Below are 20,785 nucleotides of genomic sequence, written 5' to 3' on the forward strand. Positions count from 1 at the left end.
CTCCGGCTGGGGCGGAGGCACCGCTGCTGGAGGGGACCCAGAAAGACAAGGCCGGGGGGGGGGGAGGGGGGGAAGTTAGCAGCGAGGCCGGTGTGGGCGGTGGGTGAAGGGGAGCGGAGCGCCAGCCGGGCCGGGGCCGGAGCCAGGCGGGGAAGCGCTTCGAGCGCCAGGAGAGCGGTGCAGAGCCGCGCGGGACGGAGACTGCTTCAGCGGCCGCGGCCAGCGGTCTTTGCGGGGGAGGGTGTCTCAGACGCGGGGCTTCTCAGTCAGAGGCACGGGGCCTGGAGCGGCCCGAGCCAGAGCCAAAGGGACGGCCTGGGCATCCGGGAGGGGCGGGCGAGTGCGGGCCGCCTGCCCCTGGCCCCCTGCGCGCTGTCACGTGAGGCGGAGGAGGCCCGCCAGCCAGGGAGCCGGCCAGACGAGGAAGGGCTGCGTCCCAGGGAGCCGGAGCCCAAAGCGCATCTTTGCCTCTCCCAGGCTGAAAGTGACTCAAAGCTCGCGGAGGCTCCGCTTCTTCCTGTGATTGGAGGGGGGAGGAACACCCCCTCAAAAATAAGCCAATCGAGCGTTCGGATTTCCCTTTAGGGGCAGGGTCTCCCAAAGAGAAATTGGGGCGGAAACTCAGAAGGACCAATGGGGAATGGGACTCCTACCTTGGGAACCGAGGGAAACGGAATTTTAACCAATCAGAATCTCGCTCTCTTACAAAACACGGACGGGAGGAGAGGAAGTAGCCATCCAGGAGTTGGTCTAAGCGCGTGGGCCCGTCCCTGCTCCTCCGCCCCGCCCTCGGACTTACTCGGACCTATCCAGAAGCGGAATCAGGAAGGGCCCCGCCCCCTGCATGGCGGCCCGCCCCGGGGTCCCGGGAGCCTCTGTCAGTGCTATCTGGCCCTAGGCCCGGAGCGGAGAGCTGCAGGAAGGCTGCCTGTGCTTACGTGGCTCCGCCGAGGGTCCCCAGCTCCCGGCGGCCGGGGGTGTAGTGGGTCCCCCCGAGCTGGAGTCCGACTTTGGGGCTCAGGTTCCCTTCCCACGCCCCGGAGGTAGGTGCTCTTCTCAGCCCCATTCGACATCCGAGGGAGCCGAGGCAGGGGCTGACTTGCCCTGGACCCTGCGGCTGGTTTAGGGTTTGAGGGAGGATTTGAACTCGGGTCAGGGGCCTCATCTCCTCTCACCGCCGGGGCTGCCGGCCCCTTTCACTGAGCAGGAACTGAGGCAGGAGAGGCGCACTGACCGGGATCACCGGGGCCATCCATCACCCTCGCTTGGTGCCTGTTTCCTCCCTTCTGGTCCTGGGATCCTCCCGGCGGCCACGCGTGGGTCCGACTTAGGGGGCGGGGAGTCTGGCCCTTCCACGGGAGGGAAGCGGAGCCTCCCCCAGCCCCCCCCCCCCCCCATTTACAGACGAGAAGCCACAATCCAGCCAGGGAGGCTCAGGAGCCCACCCTCCTGGGGCAGCGCTGACCCCCCCCCCCCCATTTCCTGGGTTATCTTCTGAGCCCCGAAGTTCACAGAGAAAGGCCCAGGGCGTTAATCGGTGCTTAGCACTCCCTCTGAGTCCAGAAGAGGCGGTCTGGGTGGGGGGCATGGACCCCCCTCCCCCGGCTCAGGCAGGGTGACCATCCCTCCCCCGCTATGCTTTCCCGTCCCCTGCAGCCCAGCTCTCCCTCTAGGTCCTGCTCCCAGGAAGCTTCGTGTCCCCTCCTCTCTTTTTAAGGCATTTGTTGAACTGCATGACTTGGGGCTGGCGGCAGGCAGGAAGCGGCCTCCCCACGAGCAGAATGGGGGCAAGGTACAAAGTCTGGACTCTGAAAACTGGCCGGAATCCCAGCGCCTCCTGCTGGGGAGGGGCCGAGGGGGAGAGTGCCTGAGTCCTGGCCCAAGTCCGTCCTGGGGATGGTTCAGTAACCTCAGGCGTCTGGCTGCTCCAGGAAGGGACGAGGCTCCTAAGCCTGCGCCCCCCAGTGCAGACGCCAGCAGGTGCTGCCAGGCTGGGAAGAACCCAAGAAACGTTTATTAAACACCTAATGTGTGCAGAGTCCTGTGCTCAGGGCCCAGCCAGACAAGGTCAAATCTGGCAGGAATTTGATACCTAATACTACATAGGTATGATTTTGTAATTATTAGATTAAAAAAAAAAAAAGTAGTCTGAGAAAGGAGAAATCTTTACCCAGTTTGGAGGTGAACACGAGCGAGAAAGGGAAGTTTTGGGAAGTCAGCGGCATCCGGCCTGGCCTTTAAAAGAACAGGCCAAAACGGGGAGGAAGTCCCAGACGTGACGCTTTATAAAGCTTCAGAGGAAGAATTCTGGGACGTGTGTTAGGGCTTACAGCACAGGGATGGGGACAGGATCAGCAGCACTGGGGCTTTCAGCAGATGAAGGTTCACGATAAAGGAATCTTGGATCCGTTGTTTTCACAGGATAACTAACACCTGTCAGCAGAAGATGCAGGAAGGTTTTAGTTCTGCTTGCCAGAAAAGGACGGATCCAGCCCCATGCACATATTAGGTTTTTAGGTCTGCTGCACAGTGCTAACAGTCTCGTGGTTTGGAAGTTGTCCACAAAGCGTAGTGGCAATTTCAGTGGATTTTTTCATGAGGTACCAAGCGCCTGTTGCTGAAAGCATTTGGGCCAAAGCTTGGAGAGGCTGGACCAGAGGCTCTCTGAGGGGCCTTTCCATTCTCACGAATCTCATTCAGACCCATTCAGAAGACTGAAGGATGTCTCCAGGAAAAGAATCCCAGAGTTAAATTTTGATTTTGTTGGATTCTGTGAAAACTGGCTCTGCTCCCTTCCAACGCCTGTCCCTTGATAGAAGGCTAAACTATTTGCCAAGACTTGAAGGGTCTTAGCATATTCAAAGGCAAGGAACACTTTAATCTCCACCAAGCTTCTTTATTCTGTTTTGGGACTAATCAAAAGGGAGATTATTTAGCTCATTTCTGACAAAAGAAAAACCTCTGGTCAAGATGTAAACAAGGAACCTGTTTTTAGTAGTGCCTAAGAAAAGGGAATGGATCCCCACTCCTTAACAATGCCTCGGGCAGTCTCAGGGGCATGTGGGAAAGACCTTGATGTTCCCACCGGTCTCTCTCACACCTGTAACTGGGCCCCGAAATTCTACCTGCCAGCCTTCACTTCCTTCAGTTCATGTTTTTAACTCCTGACAATGGGAATCAATCACTTTGGGAAAGGCCACCGGTAATCTCATGGTAGTCTTTCCTAACTTAGTATAGTGAAGGGTCAGATCGGGGAGCAAGGAAACCCCAGAGAGCTTGGGATAAAGGGTGGCCAGTCTCTCATAGCCCCCTTCTTTCAGCCTCCTTCTCTGTCTGCCTCCAGGCGCCATGTCAGGCCAGGAACCAGAGCAGTCCCAGGCCCTCACCAAGCCGGCCTTCAGCGAGCTCCAAGCCTCCGCCTTGGTGGAGTCAGTGTTCGGGTTCAAGGTGGCCAAGATCCAGCCTCTGCCCAGCTACGATGACCAGAACTTCCACGTGCACATTCCAAGTGGCGGCGCCCGTGAGTATGTCCTCAAAGTGAACAACACAGAATCCAGCAAGAACACAGACCTGATTGAGGTGCAGAGCTGCGTCATGATGTTCCTGAAGGCGGAGGGCTTTCCCACAGCCACTGTGCACCTCACCAAAGGAGGCAGCCTGACCTCCCTGATGTCCATCGGTGAGTCTCTGGCCCAGCACCTCGCTCCCCTTGCAGGAGCTCCGGGGGCCCGGCTTGAGGCCTCTGCTTCAGACAGTCAGGGCCGGGGATTCTGGTGACCAGGAAATGCTTTCTGGGAGTCGGGGGAGCAGCTGGACGCGGGTTCCTCAGGGAGCTTCGAGTCTGGCAGGAGAAGAAGCCCCTAAGCGGGCACCAGGTGGCGTGCTGTCTCTCCACGCTGGGAGCAAAGCACTCTGTGAAGGCCCCGGCGGGCCTTCCTGCTGGTCAGCCATTGCTAACCTGCCGCCCTGGTTAGTTCTCCATCAACTGCATAAAATGACTTCCTCACCCTGATCTTTATGGCAGGAAGTCAAACTAAGAGCCCCACTGCTCCCCCATTTTGCCAATCTTGCATTAAGCTTTGTGTCCTTATAACCACTGTGCCTTCCCCGGGTGAGGAGCAGGACACTCTGGAGTTAGGGCCTCCTCGGCCCACAAGACAGGGCCGCTCTCAGGACTGGGTGCAGGGTGGGGAACCTTTGGCCCAAGACTGAGGGGGTCATGCTGCCCTCCTGCTATCAGGCCTCGAAGGGCAGGGCTGCAGCAGTGGAGGGAGGGAGGGAGCTGCCAAGGGGAGGACTGAGGCGAGCAGTGGGTGCCCTGAGAGGACAGGGAGCTCCTGCCATCAGTATTTAAGAGGAGGGAGGGGCCCTTGTCAGGGTGGGGTAGATGCCTCAGTCTGGCCAGGATCACGGAGCCCGCCTCCCTTGGGTTCTGTGACTGGTGGGACCATTTTTAAAAATCGTTCTGTGTAAAGTCGTTTCAGCCCCGATACTTCCTAAGGGTGCTTCGGTGCTTCCCCAGAGAGGGGGCACTGGGGAGGTCAGGTTACACTGAAGGGGCTGTCGGACAACCCAGAGTGAGGCTGTCTGCTTCTAGGACTCGCTTAGACCCAGGCGAGGCTTCTCGGGAGGAGGAAGGGGCCAGCAGGAAGCCTCCTGCCTGCCAGAGCCCCCAGTGTTGCTAACAAGCTCAGAAGCCACTAGGGGACGGATCAGGGCAGTCACATGGTCAGATTGATGCCTGAGCAAAGTACTTTGATGGGAGATGGGAAAGGGGCCTGAGTTTGGGGATCCCTGAGGGATGGAGACCCAACCACGAGGCTGCTGCGTGACTGACAGCCTCCTGCTGTCAGAGCCTGGAGGAAGGCGGGGACAGAGGTGATACCAGTGAGCCCAGGGAGGAACAAGGGGGAGAAATGGGAGTTTGGCTCCAGGGAGGCAGCAAAGTCTCTTCTCGAGGGGATAAGGACCTGGAGGCTCCCTGGCTTCCCACTCCTCATCAATGGTCATTTCTGTTAGAATGTGCATCAGGCACAATTCAGGGGCAACTGTAGACTGGCTGATGCTTTGTATGACCTATTCCAAACTTAATAACTGTCCACAGAATTTTGAAACAGGAATAGGAAGATAAAACAACCACAGATGAAATGGGAAACTCAGTTATTTACTTGTAGTTTAAAAACCATGTCTTCTGGAAAGGCCATTTGCTTCAGGTCCCCTTCTGTGCGGCCAGAGACGCAGTTTTGAAAAGATGCATTTTTAAGTGTTTTTCAAAAAAGGAAAGATGCCAAATAATTGAGGGGCAGTGCACTAATTATATTTATCCATTACCTTTCCCCCAAAAGGGTAATCTGGAGCAGGACTTCTTAAACTTTTCCCACTTACAATCCCTTTTCACCAGAGAAATTTTTACATGACTCTGAGTATATAGATAAATAAAACATATATAAATCAAGCATTTACTGAAAACAAATCATAATTCAGTTAAGAGACTCCAGTTGCCACCCACAGTTAAAGGAGCTTTGATCTAAAGAATACCTGCAATTCCCTTTCCCTTCTATCTGTCCCACCTTAAATCTGAGAGGAGAGCTTGTTTCCACAGCACTGGGTGGAGACAGTGAGAACTTCTGTGTCCACTGTTCTGTGCTCTCTGTTGAGGCTGAGGCAGCTTATCTTAGGCTCTTATCCTGAGAGAATGGACAGGTCTCCTCCCTGCAGAAAAAAGATCCCACCAGCATCCTTGAGAGAGGGGAATAGGAGCAAAATGGTCCGGCCTAGTCTGAACCAGAGAATGGAGCTGTTGTCCTGGAGCATCCAGGAGCAGGAGGAAAGAGGCCCTGGAGGCGGCCTGAGGGGAGAGCCGTCTTTCCACCTTGGGGGCTGTGAAGGTAAAGCTGTTGGGGCAGGCTGGTTTAGACATTACACAGTTCCTGGACATACACACACCATCAGTCTTTGTCTTCAGGAATGACAGTGGATGTATTGCTGTATATTCCAGCCTTTCCCTCCCCCATCACTTGTACCCTTTGCACATAGTCCTGAGAGTGAAAGAATTGTCTTAATGAACAGTAGTAGATAACGATCATATAATGCTTCATGATGCATTAAGTTATTCTCCTTGTGTAGGGTCTGTAAGGTGGATGGTATACACTACCTGTTTTGCAGGTGAGGAGACTCTCAGCATTGTAGGCATTGGTGACTTATGCTCAAGGTACCTAGGAAACCATTATGGTCAGAGTCTTGATCCTCTGTTTGTCTCCATGCACTAGACAGTGGCTCCGAGAACAAAAGTTATCTGCTGAGGCTGTTTACGTACCTGCCAGGAAGACCCATAGCCCAGGTTCCCGTCACTCCGAAGCTCTTATACGAGGTTGGCAAACTGGCAGCCCAGATGGACAGAAGCCTGGAGGTAGGGGCTTCCACTTGAGGGTGGGCGCTTATCCTTGGCTGTTCATTCACTCACCAGACGATCTGAGTCCCTGCTGTTTGTTAGATAGCCAGGGCAGGAGCATCCATCTAGAGGAAAAATAACACACATAAACAGAAGTGATAATGTAAGGTGTAAGAGAAAATGGTAGCACTGAGTGGGAGCTGTCTCATCAGTGAGGCGGGCCTGCTGGAGGTGGAGTGGGGAGGAAGGTCCCAAAACCCCAAACCTAGAAAACCTGGGGCATATTTGGACCTGGTCTGACTGCTCTTGGAGGAGTTATGCTCTGAAGGAGAAAGCTTCAGAAAGGCCCTAAGGTGGATGTAAGGAGGAGGAACTTCCCAACCAGCAGAGTTGTCCAAAAGGGAAATGGGGTTCTTCACACAAAGGCTGGGTGACACTTGGCCACTTGTCGTAGGAGGGGCTCCCCAGGAACTTGAGTGGGACTGGCGGCTGCTGAGGTCTTTCCCACTCTGAAAACTTTCCCTATCATGTATTAATGATCATTTCTCACCCTTTAGATTAGGCCCAATAGCCTAATCAGCACTCAGACAACAAATGTTTAGTAACAAATATTTAGCCCTGTGTGCCATGTGTCGAAGGGGCAGATACAGTGGACAGAACACTCTCTATGAGCCAGGAGTAAAGATTAATATTTAAGTTCTGTATAACTATACACAGATATAAACAAATACAAAGTAGGTAAGTAAAGGACAGTTGGAGATGGGGTGGACAGAAAAGTGGTCCTTGGGATGCATCTTGCAGGAAGCAGAGGTGCAGAGGAAAGATGTTCCAGGTGCTCCAAGGCTCAGCGATGAGATCCCATGGGTATCAGGGAGGCAAGCTTGGCTACCACATAGAGTCCGAGGGAAACTAGTGTCCAGGGAGGCTGGAAAGACCAGGCTGCCCCCTGAGCTTTTTTCTAAGTCACTGACAAAAATGTTATGTCACCAAAGGCTCCAGACCAATGGTCACTCACTCTGGGAAAGCCTCCTTCCAGGTTGAACCACAAATTTCTCCTTGGGTTCAGCCATTGAAGAGGCTTCAGATGGACCTAAGGAGACATCTCTTGGCCCACACCTCTGCCATTTGCCCACAAACAGATGCAAATCTAGGTGTATGCATCTGTAGCATTCTCCAGAGGGACCCAATTTCTCTGTCAAATGAGGTCAGTCTGGTCTAACTTGTGCCAATGAAACCATTCTGGCTTTCGGTGATTGCAGCTTCCCTTTCTAAATAATTGTAACTTAAATTTGCATAGTGCCCATATGTATATATGGCGAACCTCAGGCTCTGAGAGACCCCAGGGAAGGATTTGTCCAAGGCCTGTTGCTTGCAAGTCCGCTGCTCTGCCAGCTGCCAGTGTGCTTCCTCCCCAACCTCTCTTTTCATCATGCACTCTCACCTGCTGAAGCATCAGAGGCCCAGCTCACTGGCCTCTGGTGTGTCCACTTCTCCCCTTTCTCTTCCTGCCATCCCCTCTCACTCCCTGTGGTGATGTTGGCCTCGGTGCTGTTGGACACAGTCTGTCTGTGGCCGGTGTCCACAAACCATCCTTCTTCTGTGCAGACCTGGGTTCAGACGGCAGTTCTGCTCTTGGTTCCCACCACACAGATCACCTCACCCAAGAACGAGCTCTCCCTCTGATTTTCCTTGAGAACTATGGGCCTCTTTTATCTCCATCAACTTTGTATCACACACAAGAGTCCGAGTGTTTCCTGCCTCCGCCCCGAGGAGACCACAAAGTCCTTGAGGTCTTGGAGCGCTCTCATTGGAGCTCTTTTCATTGCGGGTACATGGGCTTCTCATTATGTTCCATGATTGGTCCTTTGGTTTTTCCTTAGAAATTCCGCCATCCAAAGATAGGCAGCCTGCATCGGGGGGACTTCATCTGGAACCTGAGAAATGTTCCTCTTCTAGAAAAATATATTCATGCCTTGGGCCCGGGCAAAAACCGAGAGATGGTAGAGCAGGTGCTCCAACGCTTCAAGGATGAGATCATGACAAAGTTAAGCCATTTTCGAGAATGTGAGTATTCCCTGCTGTCAGAGGAGACTTCCCCTCCCAGAAATGACCCTCATCTCTGGCTAGGGCAGGAAGGGGCTGCCTCCCAACCCGTGGCAAGCTCTTGGATTCTGGGAGACCCTGAAACAAGACACACAAGGTCTGCCCAAAGAGCTTCTCTTTGCCAAAATCCCCTTGTGGGTCTGCAGACTCATGGTCTTTCTTCTTCCTTCCATCTACCAGTTCAGAGTGTGGCCCCTTCCCTCTCCCTCCTCTGTATGTAATGTTCCCAACCAGGAATCACTGGTTTCTGCAGGCACATGCCCACTCACTCGCTGCCTGCTGGTGGAAACCACGAAAACCCCCACAGGAAAGTGAATGTCTGCAGCTTTGGGATGCCCCCTTGCACCTTCCCCAGGGAGTTAAAAGGATCCAGGACACTGTGGTCAGAGCCATTGTCTGTGGCCAAGCCTTTATGAATTTCCCTTGGCTTCCCTGCCATCATGGACACTGCCAGGTTCTGCCAGGACCACCCTGAGAGCCTTTCTTACTTAGCAGCTGGCAGGACACAAGCTTTGTGGGTAAGGCCTTTGAGAAGTGAGAGGTGTCTCCGTGTTATGGTGAGGCACTGAAGCAGGACTTTGGGGGGCAGGTGGAAGGTGCAGCATTCCTTCTTCAGGCCTGCACACCTCCTCTGGTCAGATGGCAACCCCTCAGTAACTGAGGAGATGGTTCTGAAGAGGGGCTCTGGCTGAGAAAGATATCCTCCTGGTGATGGGCCTGTTTGGAGTTAGTGAGGGTCTCCATTGCTGCCCCCCCAGACTGCTTTCCATTGTCCTAGGACCAGCCTGCTCCTCCATCACTTCCACCTTTTCAATAACGTTTTATAAGGACATTATGTTATTAGGTAGCAGTCATGGGGAGGGAGAGGAAGATGGAATACCTTTTATTCCTTAATGTAAAAGCAAGTAATGCGAAAGGCCAAAGTGACTGTCAGGGAGGTCTTCAGTGCAATCCAGTGCCCCCAGAACCTGAGGATTTTGTCATCTTGCTGTGCTCAAAGCACAATTCTGATTCTGGAGGTGCTCTCCATTCCCTTCACCACTGTCAGTCAGTATTTTGCCCCTGGGAGGAGTGATGAGATTTGGGAGTGAAGAATCTCTCGTCTTAATTTCCTCTGTGGGTTTTGAATTTGAGTCTGTTCTTTATTCAAATAAAACTCTCTGTGACAGGTTATTTTTTCCCTTTGCTCTTTCAGTGGTTGCTCAGATCACCCACACTCCTCTGGTGCCCATCTTTTTGCTTCACAAAGGCTGAAAGCAGAGAAATCTGCCTCTGTTCTTACAGAATTCAGGCCTGTGATTTTGTGTGAAGCAGAGATGCCTTAGAGAGTTTGGGGCCATTTTATTTTTTGCTGACTTTTCCAATAAATGGTGTGAATGACCTTGGTGACAAAACCAGTGATGGGGGAGGGGAGGGCTTTACCCCCTTTCTGTCGCCCCTGCCTCATCTCCACTGGTTTCCCTGCTCTCCTTTCAGGCATAAATCATGGAGACCTAAATGGCTACAACATCTTGGTGGAGGCCAGTGGGGAGGCTTCTGGAGACCCAGCATATCGGGTGTCTGGCATCTTGGACTTTGAGGACATGAGCCACGGCTACTATGTGTTCGAGATAGCCATCACCATCATGTACATGATGATGGAGAGCAAGGACTCCCTGGCTGCAGGGGGCCACGTTCTGGCCGGCTTCGAGAACGTCATCCCACTGACCACCGAAGAAAGGGGGGCCCTCTTTTTATTGGTGACCAGCCGGTTTTCTCAGTCACTTGTGATGTCTGCCTATACGAGCCAGCTCTACCCGGAGAACAAGGACTACCTCATGATCACTGCCAAAACAGGCTGGAGACACTTGCAGAACCTGCTCGAAACGGGTCAGAAGGCCGTGGAGGACATCTGGTTTGAGACCGCCAAGGCCTACAGAGCGGGAGCGCCGTAGAGCCGGGCATGGCGCCCCATGGAAGGAGACCGGGGATGGGACGGCTGCCGAAAGCCTCCGCAGGCGCCCCCTCAGGCCACTCGTGAGCCGTCTCTGAGACTAGTCACCGCGGGGAGAGCTCACGTTTCTACGGGGTAAACGACTGGGAATGATCTGAGGGAGCCTCGTGTTTCCACGCACTGTGAGACCTGAACTAAGTGAAGGGCCTACCTTGTATGTGAATAACAATGCTGCTGAGCACATATCTATGGAATTCTCCATAATCCCATTCTCCTGAGACTGGCGCTAGAAAACATGAAGGAGGGAGCTCGAGCCTGGCAGCCGCCTCTCCCTAAAACACTACTTTGATCATAGATTCCCCCGTTCAAAAATCTCCGTCAGCTCCAAAATCCCGATGGTCCAAGCCCTTCCCAGCTGGACCTCGGATGGCTCATTCACGGTCTCCATTTCTGCCTTGAAGAACCATCCACTTGCTCTTGTGAACGGCTTTCTTCAGAGGACACTTCACTGAGACGTGTGAGAAGACCCTTCCTCTTTATCTGAAGATACCCCAGAGGTGGGGTGCCAGGGATGGGAACAATAGTGTTCTCTGGGTGTGGAACAGTGAATATAAAATCCACTTTTTTCAATATATTAGTGAATTTTGATGAATTTTTCTTTTCTTCCTTTTTTAAAAAAAATCTTTGTCATCATTAATTTCTTTATAAACCTGAAAGCCCTAAATAAATCCTCTGTATTAATACTAAAAAATAAATAAATAAAGCCACTCCAAGATTTAGGACTTAAAGAGTTTTTGTGACTGGGAAAAAAAAAAAAAAAAAAAACAAAGTTCCAGCAACTGACCTGTCCATGAAAAGACCATGATGTTGTTGGAAACTGCAACTATTAAGTGTTCAGTGTTTGCCTTCACACCTCAGAAATCCACAAACGCTACAAAGCAGGGCGAATTTATTCTACCCTCTGGCCTTAAGTAAAGGAGAAAATGTTAACAGTGCTCATAAACTTAAATGTAGACGTTTTTTTAGGAGGGAGAGCCAGTTGTTAAACATTTACCAACAATCAATTACCGAGCGGCTCTGCCCGGACTCCTTGGCTTCCTTAAAGTCCCAACTAAAATTCTGCCTTTCTCCGGGAAACCTTCCTCACCCCCCTTGTGCACTCCAGCGCCTTCTCTTTCCCATTCACTATTTATCTTTCCGGGAGTTTTAGGTCTCTCCCCAGCAGCCCGGAAGTTCCTGGGGCGGGGGCCGCCTTTTGCTTCGCAGACCACTTGCACAGTGCCGGTCTACAGTGGGTGCCTATTTCACCCTAACTGACTGACTGACTGACAGTTTGTTACAGACCCCCTACTGTGGCCGCCCCGAGGAAGGGCCTCCAGGCCCTGGGGTTGTGGGCGGGGCCTCTGGGGCCCTGGCACTCCGAATGATGACGAAGGCTTCGCTGGGAGTCAGCAGGCCTTCCCTCCCAGAGGGGCACCGCTGCCTCCGGCTTCTCCCCCTCCCCCAGGATCTAGCGCTGACCCCGCGGTGTGAAGCCCTCTTGACGGCCCTGGGCGAGGCCTCGTTACACACGGACCACTTCAGGGCCCATTCGGGCCGCCTCAGTTAAGTCGACACGGAAGCCCCAGGGGCGGGGCTCACTGAGGACTGCGGACGCCCGCCATTCAGAAAGCCCGGGTAGTGGCGTTAAGGTGCGGCGCACACTGGGGACTCCGCGGATTAACACCTGTCCGACTAAAGCGCGAAGACTACGGGCGGGGCTGGGCAGTCTCGCCGCAGGGCTCGCGCTCGCGCGTCCCGGCAGTCCCTGAGGAGGGGGCGCGCTCCGTCCCCGTGCGCGCTCCCGCGCCTCGCCCGCAGCTGGGCCTTCGCACAGCGTGGCCGTAGCACCTCTGGCAGGAAGCTGTGCCATGGCCGTGCCCTTCTCGGGCTCCGCTCTGGACGGAGGGACGGGAGGGGGAGGGGAAGGGGGGGCGCCCTGGGCACAAGCGAGCCTCCTCTCGGGGGCCCGGTAAGAAGTGAGGGCGCGACCTGTGCCTCTCCGCCCCTCCCGGCCCCACTTGGCTTCCTGGGGTCTTGCGCGCGGCACGATGACGGTGCAGACGCCGCCGCCGCCCCCGGGCCTGACGTAACTGTCCCTTGGCGGCCACCGTCCGGCTTGCGCTGGGGGGAGGGGGAGCCGAGGCGGTCTGCCCTCAGTTTCCTCCTACGGACTCCCGGGCAGGAGCCGTGGTCTTTAACCTTTGTTACAGCCCCGCGCGGGAGCCCGTGGGGTCTCTACATCTGCTGGAGAACGGTCAGAAGGTAGAAGGCCACAAGGCGTCCTAGATGGAGGAAACAAACCTAACGAAGCAGTGAAGGGAAAGGAGAGCCACCGGGCATCACCGGGCTGCCGTCGGGAAGACCGACGAGGGATCGGACCGGTCCCCACATGCTGAGGGCCCCGGCACTCTGCGCAGGCGCGGCCCCGCCCCCTACCCCGGCAGTGCGCAGGCGCGAGCGGCCATTTGTAGCAGCGGAACTCGGCCGGTGGCTCGCGGAGGCACGTCCCCCACCCGGCGGAGCGACCAGCGGCGACCCCCCGGCACCCTCGGAGGTGAGTATCCGCCGCCCCCCAGGGCCGGGCGCGACCGGTGCCTCTCCGCCCCTCCCGGCCCCACTTGGCTTCCTGGGGTCTTGCGCGCGGCACGATGACGGTGCAGACGCCGCCGCCGCCCCCGGGCCTGACGTAAGTGTCCCTTGGCGGCCACCGTCCGGCTTGCGCTGGGGGGAGGGGGAGCCGAGGCGGTCTGCCCTCAGTTTCCTCCTCCGGACTCCCGGGCAGGAGCCGTGGTCTTTAACCTTTGTCACAGCCCCGCGCGGGAGCCCGTGGGGAACCTTCTCGAGTCCGGAGTGCCCGGGGCATGGGAGATCCCGGAGGCCCTCCTGGCCGGGACCCCGCGCCATCCCGAGGGGGAGCGACTCGGGCGCCTGGTCTGCTTCCGAGCTTCGGTTTCCCCGTCTGTCAGATAGAGCTCAGCAAGCTCGCGCCCCCCCCCCCGCTTCCTCCCCCCGCCTCGTACTGAGCTCCCCGGCCGTGGCTCTTGCAGCCGTCCCAGCGTATCCCTCGGAGCCCAGTCCCGTCCCGGGGTTCCGGTGACTACTGCGGCCCCCACCCTCCCTTCCCGGGGGCTCGGCGCGGGCCGCTGCCTCCCCCTCCCCCATCCTCCCGAACCTTCACTTTCACTTTGTTGTATTCTGCTGACACACCCGAGGGACCTTGGGAGTGCGGGGGGGGGGGGGACGTGTGTGGGGCCGGAGAGGTGGGATTGGGGTCACCCCCCGAGCGCTGCTCCGCGCGGAAGGGGCTCTCAGGCGCTGGGGGGCGGGGCGGGAGCAGGTGATCCTCAGCTCTAGCAATTAGGGCTTCGATTTCCACCAACTTAATCACGTGGGAAGATTTGGGTGAGCTTTAGTGGTGTTTGGGACCAAACCGGACCACGGTCGCCGCTCCCGTTCTTCCTTAGCATCTGGGGAAGCTTTTCCTCCTTTTGCGCGGGAGGAGACGGTCTGGGAGGGGCTTGCGGAGTTGTGGGCACTCGAGGGGCAGCGCCTCACCTGCTCCCCCGGAGAAGCTCCCAGTTTTTTCTTCCCAGAAGATTGTAAGTGGGAGGTTGGCTGACGGGGGAAATGGGGGTCAGAATCTGAGAATCAGAATGCAGAGTCCCAGCAGAAAACGAGGGGGGGGGGGCGCAGGGACGGAGCCGGTCAGGGAGCTCTGTCTCCCGGAGTCGGTGTGGGACCTGGCGGGCCACTTCACCCTGTTTGCCAGAGTCCCCAACTCTAAAATGAGGGTAACAATAGCACCCGCCCCCGGGAGGCCGTGGGGGTCACGTGAACGGTTCCTCTCTCCTTCCACTGCTAATTTCTTAAGACTCCTCCCAGTTTGGGTCAGTAATATCTTTTGATAAAATTGCTGCACTTTTTTTTTTCCCTTGTAATGTTTTTAAATGAAAAAAAGACATTTGTTATCAATTACTGTCATTAAAAAAACTCCTGTAACATAGTTTTAAAATGTCTGGAAAGCTGCTGCAATGTTTTTTCCTCTTACTAATAGATTTGTTGTCATAATGTTTTCTCTTAGTAATAGACTTGTTTTATTTTTCCAGGACTAATATAAAATACAGGAAACATGGTAAGTTACGGACGCGCCGTAGTAGCTTCACAGTGGTATTAGTAACAAAGAGCCTGTCTGTCATGTAGAAGCATGTTCTAGAGCACGGGTACAAAGAAGTTGGGAGAAGTCACCCTGAGGTTTCTAAACTATTAACTTTTCATCAGTAGCACAGAATACTTGGGTCTGGTGGGGCGGCTTAGGGTGTTTGCAAGTTCACACACACACTTTTGGAAAAGCAAAATTTCACTGTGTATTTCTTTCATAGTCTCGAAGATATGACTCGAGGACCACTATCTTTTCACCAGAAGGTAAGTAGAAATTCTTTAGCTTTTCTAAAATCATAGTGAGGAAGAACTGTTCGCTGTTCTTTTAAAAACTGTTTAACACACTTACAAATATCTAAACTCTCTGTCAGACATAGAACTTTCTGGTAACATGTTTTCCAGATGTATATTCTGCATAGAAAAGCCAAGGCATCATCCATAACTTGGTGGCGTTACTGACCCCGTGGTCTCTCGTGTCTCTGAGCAGTGACAGGAAAGTTTCCTTGTTGGTTCTGTTTTACAGGTCGCTTGTATCAGGTGGAATATGCCATGGAAGCTATCGGACACGCAGGCACCTGCTTGGGAATTTTAGCCAACGACGGAGTTTTGTTAGCTGCAGAGAGACGGAACATTCACAAGCTTCTGGACGAAGTCTTTTTTTCAGAGAAGATTTACAAACTCAATGAGTAAGTGAGCTCTGAGAAGGGGAGGGACAGTGTGCCCCTCCTTATGCTGCTCTTACTGGTTTTTATCCAGAATTAAGGCCAGGTTCTAGTCTGTTGAGCTCATTCTTCAGCACTAACAGACACTTAATAAATATAATGATTTGTCCTTAATGATGATTCTCACTTCAGATAAAAAGCCAGTGGGAAGCTATTGTTAGGAATTTTTAGAAGCCTCCCCTCCCCCCTTATTTATGGTCAGGCTCTGATTTCATACATATGGGATCTCGTGGAGTGGAGTAAGATTGGCAGCTGGTGGTAACTGACAGGCTTAGAGTTGACGGGGGCTGTAGACGTTGTGTGATCCACAGCCATCCAGCCACTTCTGCCTCGGGCAGGACCTGTCCAGTGTCTTTGGTCCTCGGTCCAATATAGTCACACTGCCTTTCTTCTGTGAGATGAAGACTTTCTCTTTCCCTGTCCCGTGTGTCCCCAAGTGACAGCCTGAAAAGGAAGAAAAACTTGGGGCGGAACTGCCCGTGGTAAAGTGCTACTACCAGATGGTGACATAGCTGTGATGCAGGAGCAGGGAAGCCAAGTTTACTCTGACCTCACCCCAACCTAACTGTGGTGCACCGTGGGCCCTTTCCCTAAAATTCTCCCACTCTAAACACATTTTGGGTTACTAGAAATACATTAAAAAATAATAGGTGGCAATCAACTTTGTCATCAGAGTTAAGTAAAGCTAAAATGCTGTATGACATCCACAGATATTTAGTGTTTAATAATTTCATATATTCTCTCTAGGAATTTTCACCAAATATCTGTGATAAAACCTTTTTTTTTTTTTTTTTCCCCTTCAGGGATATGGCTTGCAGTGTGGCAGGCATAACTTCTGATGCTAATGTTTTAACCAACGAGCTGAGGCTCATTGCTCAAAGGTAAGTTCATAGGTTCCTCAAAGGAGGAGAACACCGAGGGAGAACTCATCCATGGCCCAGGGTGGGTGGGTGTCATTGAAAGTCACTGAAGAGATCTTCCCTTCAAAAAAAAGCTGTTTCTGCCACTTTAGAAACTTATGGATCTTGCTGAATTCTGATCAGTTAAAACAAACAGACCATTGACAATCGCAGAACTGTATAGAAGATTCATCATTTCCTCATTGGATATGCACAGACCAAAGCCAATCCAGTGCTTGTGTGTGTGTGTGTGAAGAAATAATAGTATTATTTATATCACAAAAGGACCATTGTGATACATGTGGTATATACTGGATGTTTTCTCCTGTTAATGGTGTCTAACATTATATAGCACTTTAAGGTTTAAAAAGTCATTTGTTATTTATTTTAACAACAACCTTAAAAAGTAGGGAACATTATTAATCCTCATTTTATGGATGAGGAAAGAGAGGCAAAGTGAATTCCCCAGGCTCACATAGCAGGTGTGACAGAGTATCTGAATTCAGGTCTTCTTGAACCCCAGTCCCTGCTCTCTCCATGACACCATCTATATGGGTGCCTTAATCTAACAGCAAGTTTGTGTATCTCAGTGGTAAATAATCCTATTTCTTTACATCTCTCTTCACTGGCCATTTCTTCCTTTAATATACAATTGTAATATTTGGAAACATGTTAGGAACGCCTCTGCTGACTTGATTCCTCCATATTACCATTGACTTCTGCAATATGTCTCCGTGCAGTAGAGCTAAGTGGTTTTGTTTAAAGTAGTAATATGTCCATTTCTTTGCATTCTAGGTATCTATTGCAGTATCAAGAGCCTATTCCTTGTGAGCAACTGGTTACGGCACTGTGTGATATCAAACAAGCTTATACACAATTTGGAGGTACTGATTACTGATCACTTGAAAGCTACCTAAAAATATTAAAACATAAAAGTTTATGAATAAGAAACTACTTTTTAGACAGTAAAAGAAGTTGTAAATTATGTATATTAACATCTCAGGTAGTCTTGTTTTTTAACCTGCCTCTTACAGGAAGAGAATTCTAGTTTATATTCACATAATAATGCCACTTAAAACCTTTGTATCTTTATTCTGTTTTGTAACTATGTAGTTGGAAAAAAGTATTATTTATGGTGGAGCTGATCAACAGTTTAGGAAAATTTTAGTTTGCAGTAAAGGGTTTAATAATGAGTTTAATGACCACTATGTGAATTCTACTTTACTTTGCTAATACTTATCTATTTCCCATAGGAAAACGCCCTTTTGGTGTTTCACTGCTGTACATTGGCTGGGATAAACATTATGGTTTCCAGTTATATCAGAGTGACCCCAGTGGAAATTACGGAGGCTGGAAAGCCACTTGCATTGGGAACAACAGTGCGGTAAGTGCTTCTAATTGGGGAGATGTAGAACTCCACCCAGAGAAAGCAGCAGGGAGTCCTGGAAAGAAAGCTTGCCTTCTTGTTCCCTGTTGTAACCTGGGCTTAGTCTGGAGTCAGTGCCCCTCAGCTTCCTCTGTGGGGGATGAATCCCAAGGTCGTGGGGAGGAAGGTGCTCCTGCACTAGTGCTCATCCCCTAACGTGTACACTTCTCCAGAAGCTTCAGGGAATTCTGGGCAGTGATTGTTCCCTTTGTCTCTTCCAGGCAGCAGTGTCAATGTTAAAGCAAGACTACAAGGAAGGAGGGATGACTCTGAAGTCGGCCCTTGCATTAGCAATCAAAGTGCTAAACAAAACCATGGATGTTAGTAAACTTTCTGCTGAAAAAGGTATCCCGTGCTTGTCCTCTCCTTGTCCTCCGGGCTGAGTGTCTGCTGCTGACAGCAACCAACTCAGTTCAGAGGATTGAATGAGCTTGTTCTCTTGTGTAGTTAGGGGAAAACTGCTTGTTCTGGGCAGAACCACAATCCTGGGAGTTGTAAGGAGCCCAGCAGGAAGAGGGGGTTTCAGCAGTCAGGGCTAGGTACTGCCGTGTCTGTGGTCTAAAGGATTGTCATATCTTAACTAGTTCTTAGAAATAAAATTTAATGTGAGAGGTATAAGGTAAGGGTAATGTGAAGCTCAAGATCAGGTATGGTGTAGAGGAGGTAGGGGGAGGGGGCTTCACAGAAAATTGGAGTTGGATAAGAATTTAATAAGTGAAGAAAGAAGTTTTGTCAAGGTTGGTTTTGGCTTTAGCCTTTAAACCTGCAAAAAATTCCTTGGAAAATGGGGTGACTTCCTGGATTTTTGTCATTTACCATTATTTTTGTTAGGTTTTTGAAGGAAAATGGGGCAGTGAAAAGAGATGTGCATGTGATGGCAGGAGTTCTGGGTTCAGATCAGAACTTTGATAGCTGATGCTACGAATTTGGGCCAGTCTTGGCCTTCTTCAGTATGGAGCAGTGTTATAATAATTAGCCCATAGATCTAAATGTAACTTACTATGGATTTAAAACCATCACTAAAATCTACCATCACCATCTCATTGGGTCAGGGTGGTGCCCAGAAATCCTAAGACTATGAAAGAGAGAATGCAGTTTTATGGCAGTGAGGTGGTAAGGTACTGCAGTGGTTAGAGCACTGGGCCTGGAGTCAGGAAGACTTAATTTCCTGAATGCAAATCTTGCCTTAGATTCTGATTAGCCTTGTGGCTTCACCCTGTCTGCCTCAGTTTCCCCATCTATAAAATGAGCTGGAGAAGAACATGGCAAGCCACTCTTGCCTCTCTGCCATATGGGGTCATAGTCAGACACGACTGAAATAACTCAGCAACCACAACAAATAGAACCTTGGATGGGACCCCCAAGCTCGAAGGCTCTTGCTTCTATCTACAAGCCAGCCTTGTTGTTTCCCAGGGACGGGGTTTCTTGCCAGAGCAGCTCTTGAAGCCTCATAATGAGGAATTGGGATCGTGTCCCTTCAGTGAAATCACAAGCTCTTTGAAATACCAGTTAAAAAACAGCTTTTTTTCATACTTTTCTTGGTTCCATTAGATTAGAATTTAGCTTCTTGAGTTGTTAAATGTGCTGTATTATTCTTGTCTCCTTCCCCCCACTGTACATTCCCACCTTCATTTCCCAAGAAAGTAAATGAGAGTAAGAAGACCTTGATGTGAAAATAGGCCCAGAGAAGCCTTAATGCAGCTTGAGAGAGCAAGGAAGGAGCCCTGGCTACAATGGGGACCAGAAGGCCTGGATTCAGTCCCGGCCCTAGTTAACAGCCTCCTTCCTTAGTGCTAATGTGTATGTGCTCTTAGGTAAAAGTCCTTAAAGGTGTATGATCTCTTAGGTCACTTCTGGCTCCAAGTCTGAGATCCTTGGGGAAGTTCTGGTAGCCCTCATAGCCCAGCACATGGCAGAACATCTAGATCTGAGAGGACTCACTGGCTGGTCCACCCTGGATTGGCCCAGGTCATAGGAGGTTGCCTTCAAGAGCCTGGGCTCCCTAAGTTTGGGGGAGGGGAGTGGGTGGAGTACATAAGAGATCTTGTGTGGCCAGCACCCTGCGTAGACATGTGGAGAGGACATGAGGAGCAGAGCTCAAGTAGCCTTTACAGTGCTGGGAACTGCTTGGAGAGGGCAGTTTTGATGGTATTTTCTTGTTTTGGATAAACATTCTTTTATTTTGTTTATAGTTGAAATTGCAACATTAACAAGAGAAAATGGAAAGACGACAATAAGAGTTTTAAAACAGAAAGAAGTGGAACAGTTGATTAAGAAACACGAAGAAGAGGAAGCAAAAGCAGAACGGGAGAAGAAGGAAAAAGAACAGAAAGAAAAGGATAAATAAATAGAATCTGAAATCAGGATTTCTTTTTTAAATCAATAACCTTAGGGTTCCTTTTCAGCTTAAAAAGCTGCTCTTAAAATTCCACAAGGAAGAAGCCTCAGCCAGGTTTTTCTTAGTATCTTCGGTGAGGAAGTAGGACATTACTTACTGGATGGGGTCCTTGTCATTTCTGTGCTCCTCAGTACTTTACTGTAATGATGATTATTCCTCATGGACATCTTATGTCTGCTTTTCGAATAAAACTTGGAAATAATAGGAAGTGTGTGTTTATTCCAGCTTTTAGCTGAGAGCTGAGTGCCTTTAAGGGAGACCTCTCCATCTGCCTTCTGAAGAGTGTCAAGGTGGGAGAATACTGGGCTGGTTGCTGAGCACAGACCATTTATGTGCGTCTGGGTGGGAGCTGGTTTCAGGGCAATCACAGCAGGAATCCAGGAGAACTGGTGGGGCTGAAGATGGACAATGAGGCATGTCTGGTGTTAGGGTGGCTCGGCCACCAGCTAGTTGAGACGGGCCTGAGCTCTCAGGGTTCCGACCAGCTCTGTAGAACCCATTAAAAATCAGACTCCTTCCTTGTCCCTCAATCTACTCCTTGGAACTTGCCATCACCTCTAGTTTGTCACCTTGAAGTTGTCCCTGACTCCCCTCTCCTGTCCCTTGTGTCTGTTAAGGCTTTCCTAGCGTATTTAATTCAGGGGGTGACTATTGCCCTCCCCCAGGTGATCTTGTATAACACGGGGTCCTGCTGACTGGAGGCTGGAAGTTTT

General features: G+C 51.4%; 2 protein-coding genes across 14 annotated transcripts; both read left to right on the forward strand.

The window, feature by feature from the left end:
- The first annotated feature begins 706 nt into the window (after positions 1 to 706).
- Positions 707 to 11,200, forward strand: HYKK (hydroxylysine kinase). The gene is made up of 5 exons (XM_074296468.1): positions 707 to 1,043; positions 3,344 to 3,679; positions 6,270 to 6,409; positions 8,272 to 8,455; positions 9,971 to 11,200. Exons 2-5 carry the CDS (start codon positions 3,349 to 3,351, stop codon positions 10,426 to 10,428), a joined length of 1,113 nt encoding a protein of 370 aa, XP_074152569.1. The 5' UTR covers positions 707 to 1,043; positions 3,344 to 3,348; the 3' UTR covers positions 10,429 to 11,200.
- A 648-nt stretch (positions 11,201 to 11,848) lies between these two features.
- On the forward strand, positions 11,849 to 20,276 carry PSMA4 (proteasome 20S subunit alpha 4). Of its 13 annotated transcripts, none has more exons than XM_074296471.1 (10): positions 11,849 to 12,118; positions 12,652 to 13,023; positions 14,576 to 14,601; positions 14,849 to 14,891; positions 15,151 to 15,313; positions 16,153 to 16,230; positions 17,044 to 17,132; positions 17,502 to 17,632; positions 17,896 to 18,019; positions 19,867 to 20,276. In XM_074296471.1, the coding sequence occupies exons 3-10, from the start codon at positions 14,599 to 14,601 to the stop codon at positions 20,019 to 20,021; spliced, it is 786 nt and encodes a 261-aa protein (XP_074152572.1). In that variant the 5' UTR covers positions 11,849 to 12,118; positions 12,652 to 13,023; positions 14,576 to 14,598; the 3' UTR covers positions 20,022 to 20,276. The 13 variants fall into 13 exon arrangements, with proteins under 13 accessions (XP_074152572.1, XP_074152574.1, XP_074152579.1 ...); XM_074296473.1 differs by having other exon boundaries at positions 11,870 to 12,118; positions 12,680 to 13,023; XM_074296474.1 differs by lacking the exon at positions 11,849 to 12,118 and adding an exon at positions 12,385 to 12,445 and having other exon boundaries at positions 12,680 to 13,023.
- Positions 20,277 to 20,785: the final 509 nt, after the last annotated feature.

Source organism: Sminthopsis crassicaudata, chromosome 2 (assembly GCF_048593235.1).
Source record: "Sminthopsis crassicaudata isolate SCR6 chromosome 2, ASM4859323v1, whole genome shotgun sequence".
NCBI classification, from domain to species: domain Eukaryota; kingdom Metazoa; phylum Chordata; class Mammalia; order Dasyuromorphia; family Dasyuridae; genus Sminthopsis; species Sminthopsis crassicaudata.

Coding starts and splice junctions, on each gene's coding strand:
- HYKK (XM_074296468.1), top strand. CDS start 3,349: ATGTCAGGCCAGGAACCAGAGCAGTCCCAGGCCCTCACCAAGCCGGCC. Junction 6,410..8,271: donor AGATGGACAGAAGCCTGGAG/GTAGGGGCTTCC, acceptor GTTTTTCCTTAG/AAATTCCGCCATCCAAAGAT. Junction 8,456..9,970: donor GTTAAGCCATTTTCGAGAAT/GTGAGTATTCCC, acceptor CTCTCCTTTCAG/GCATAAATCATGGAGACCTA.
- PSMA4 (XM_074296469.1), top strand. CDS start 12,859: ATGCTGAGGGCCCCGGCACTCTGCGCAGGCGCGGCCCCGCCCCCTACC. Junction 16,231..17,043: donor CTGAGGCTCATTGCTCAAAG/GTAAGTTCATAG, acceptor TTTGCATTCTAG/GTATCTATTGCAGTATCAAG. Junction 18,020..19,866: donor TAAACTTTCTGCTGAAAAAG/GTATCCCGTGCT, acceptor TTTTGTTTATAG/TTGAAATTGCAACATTAACA.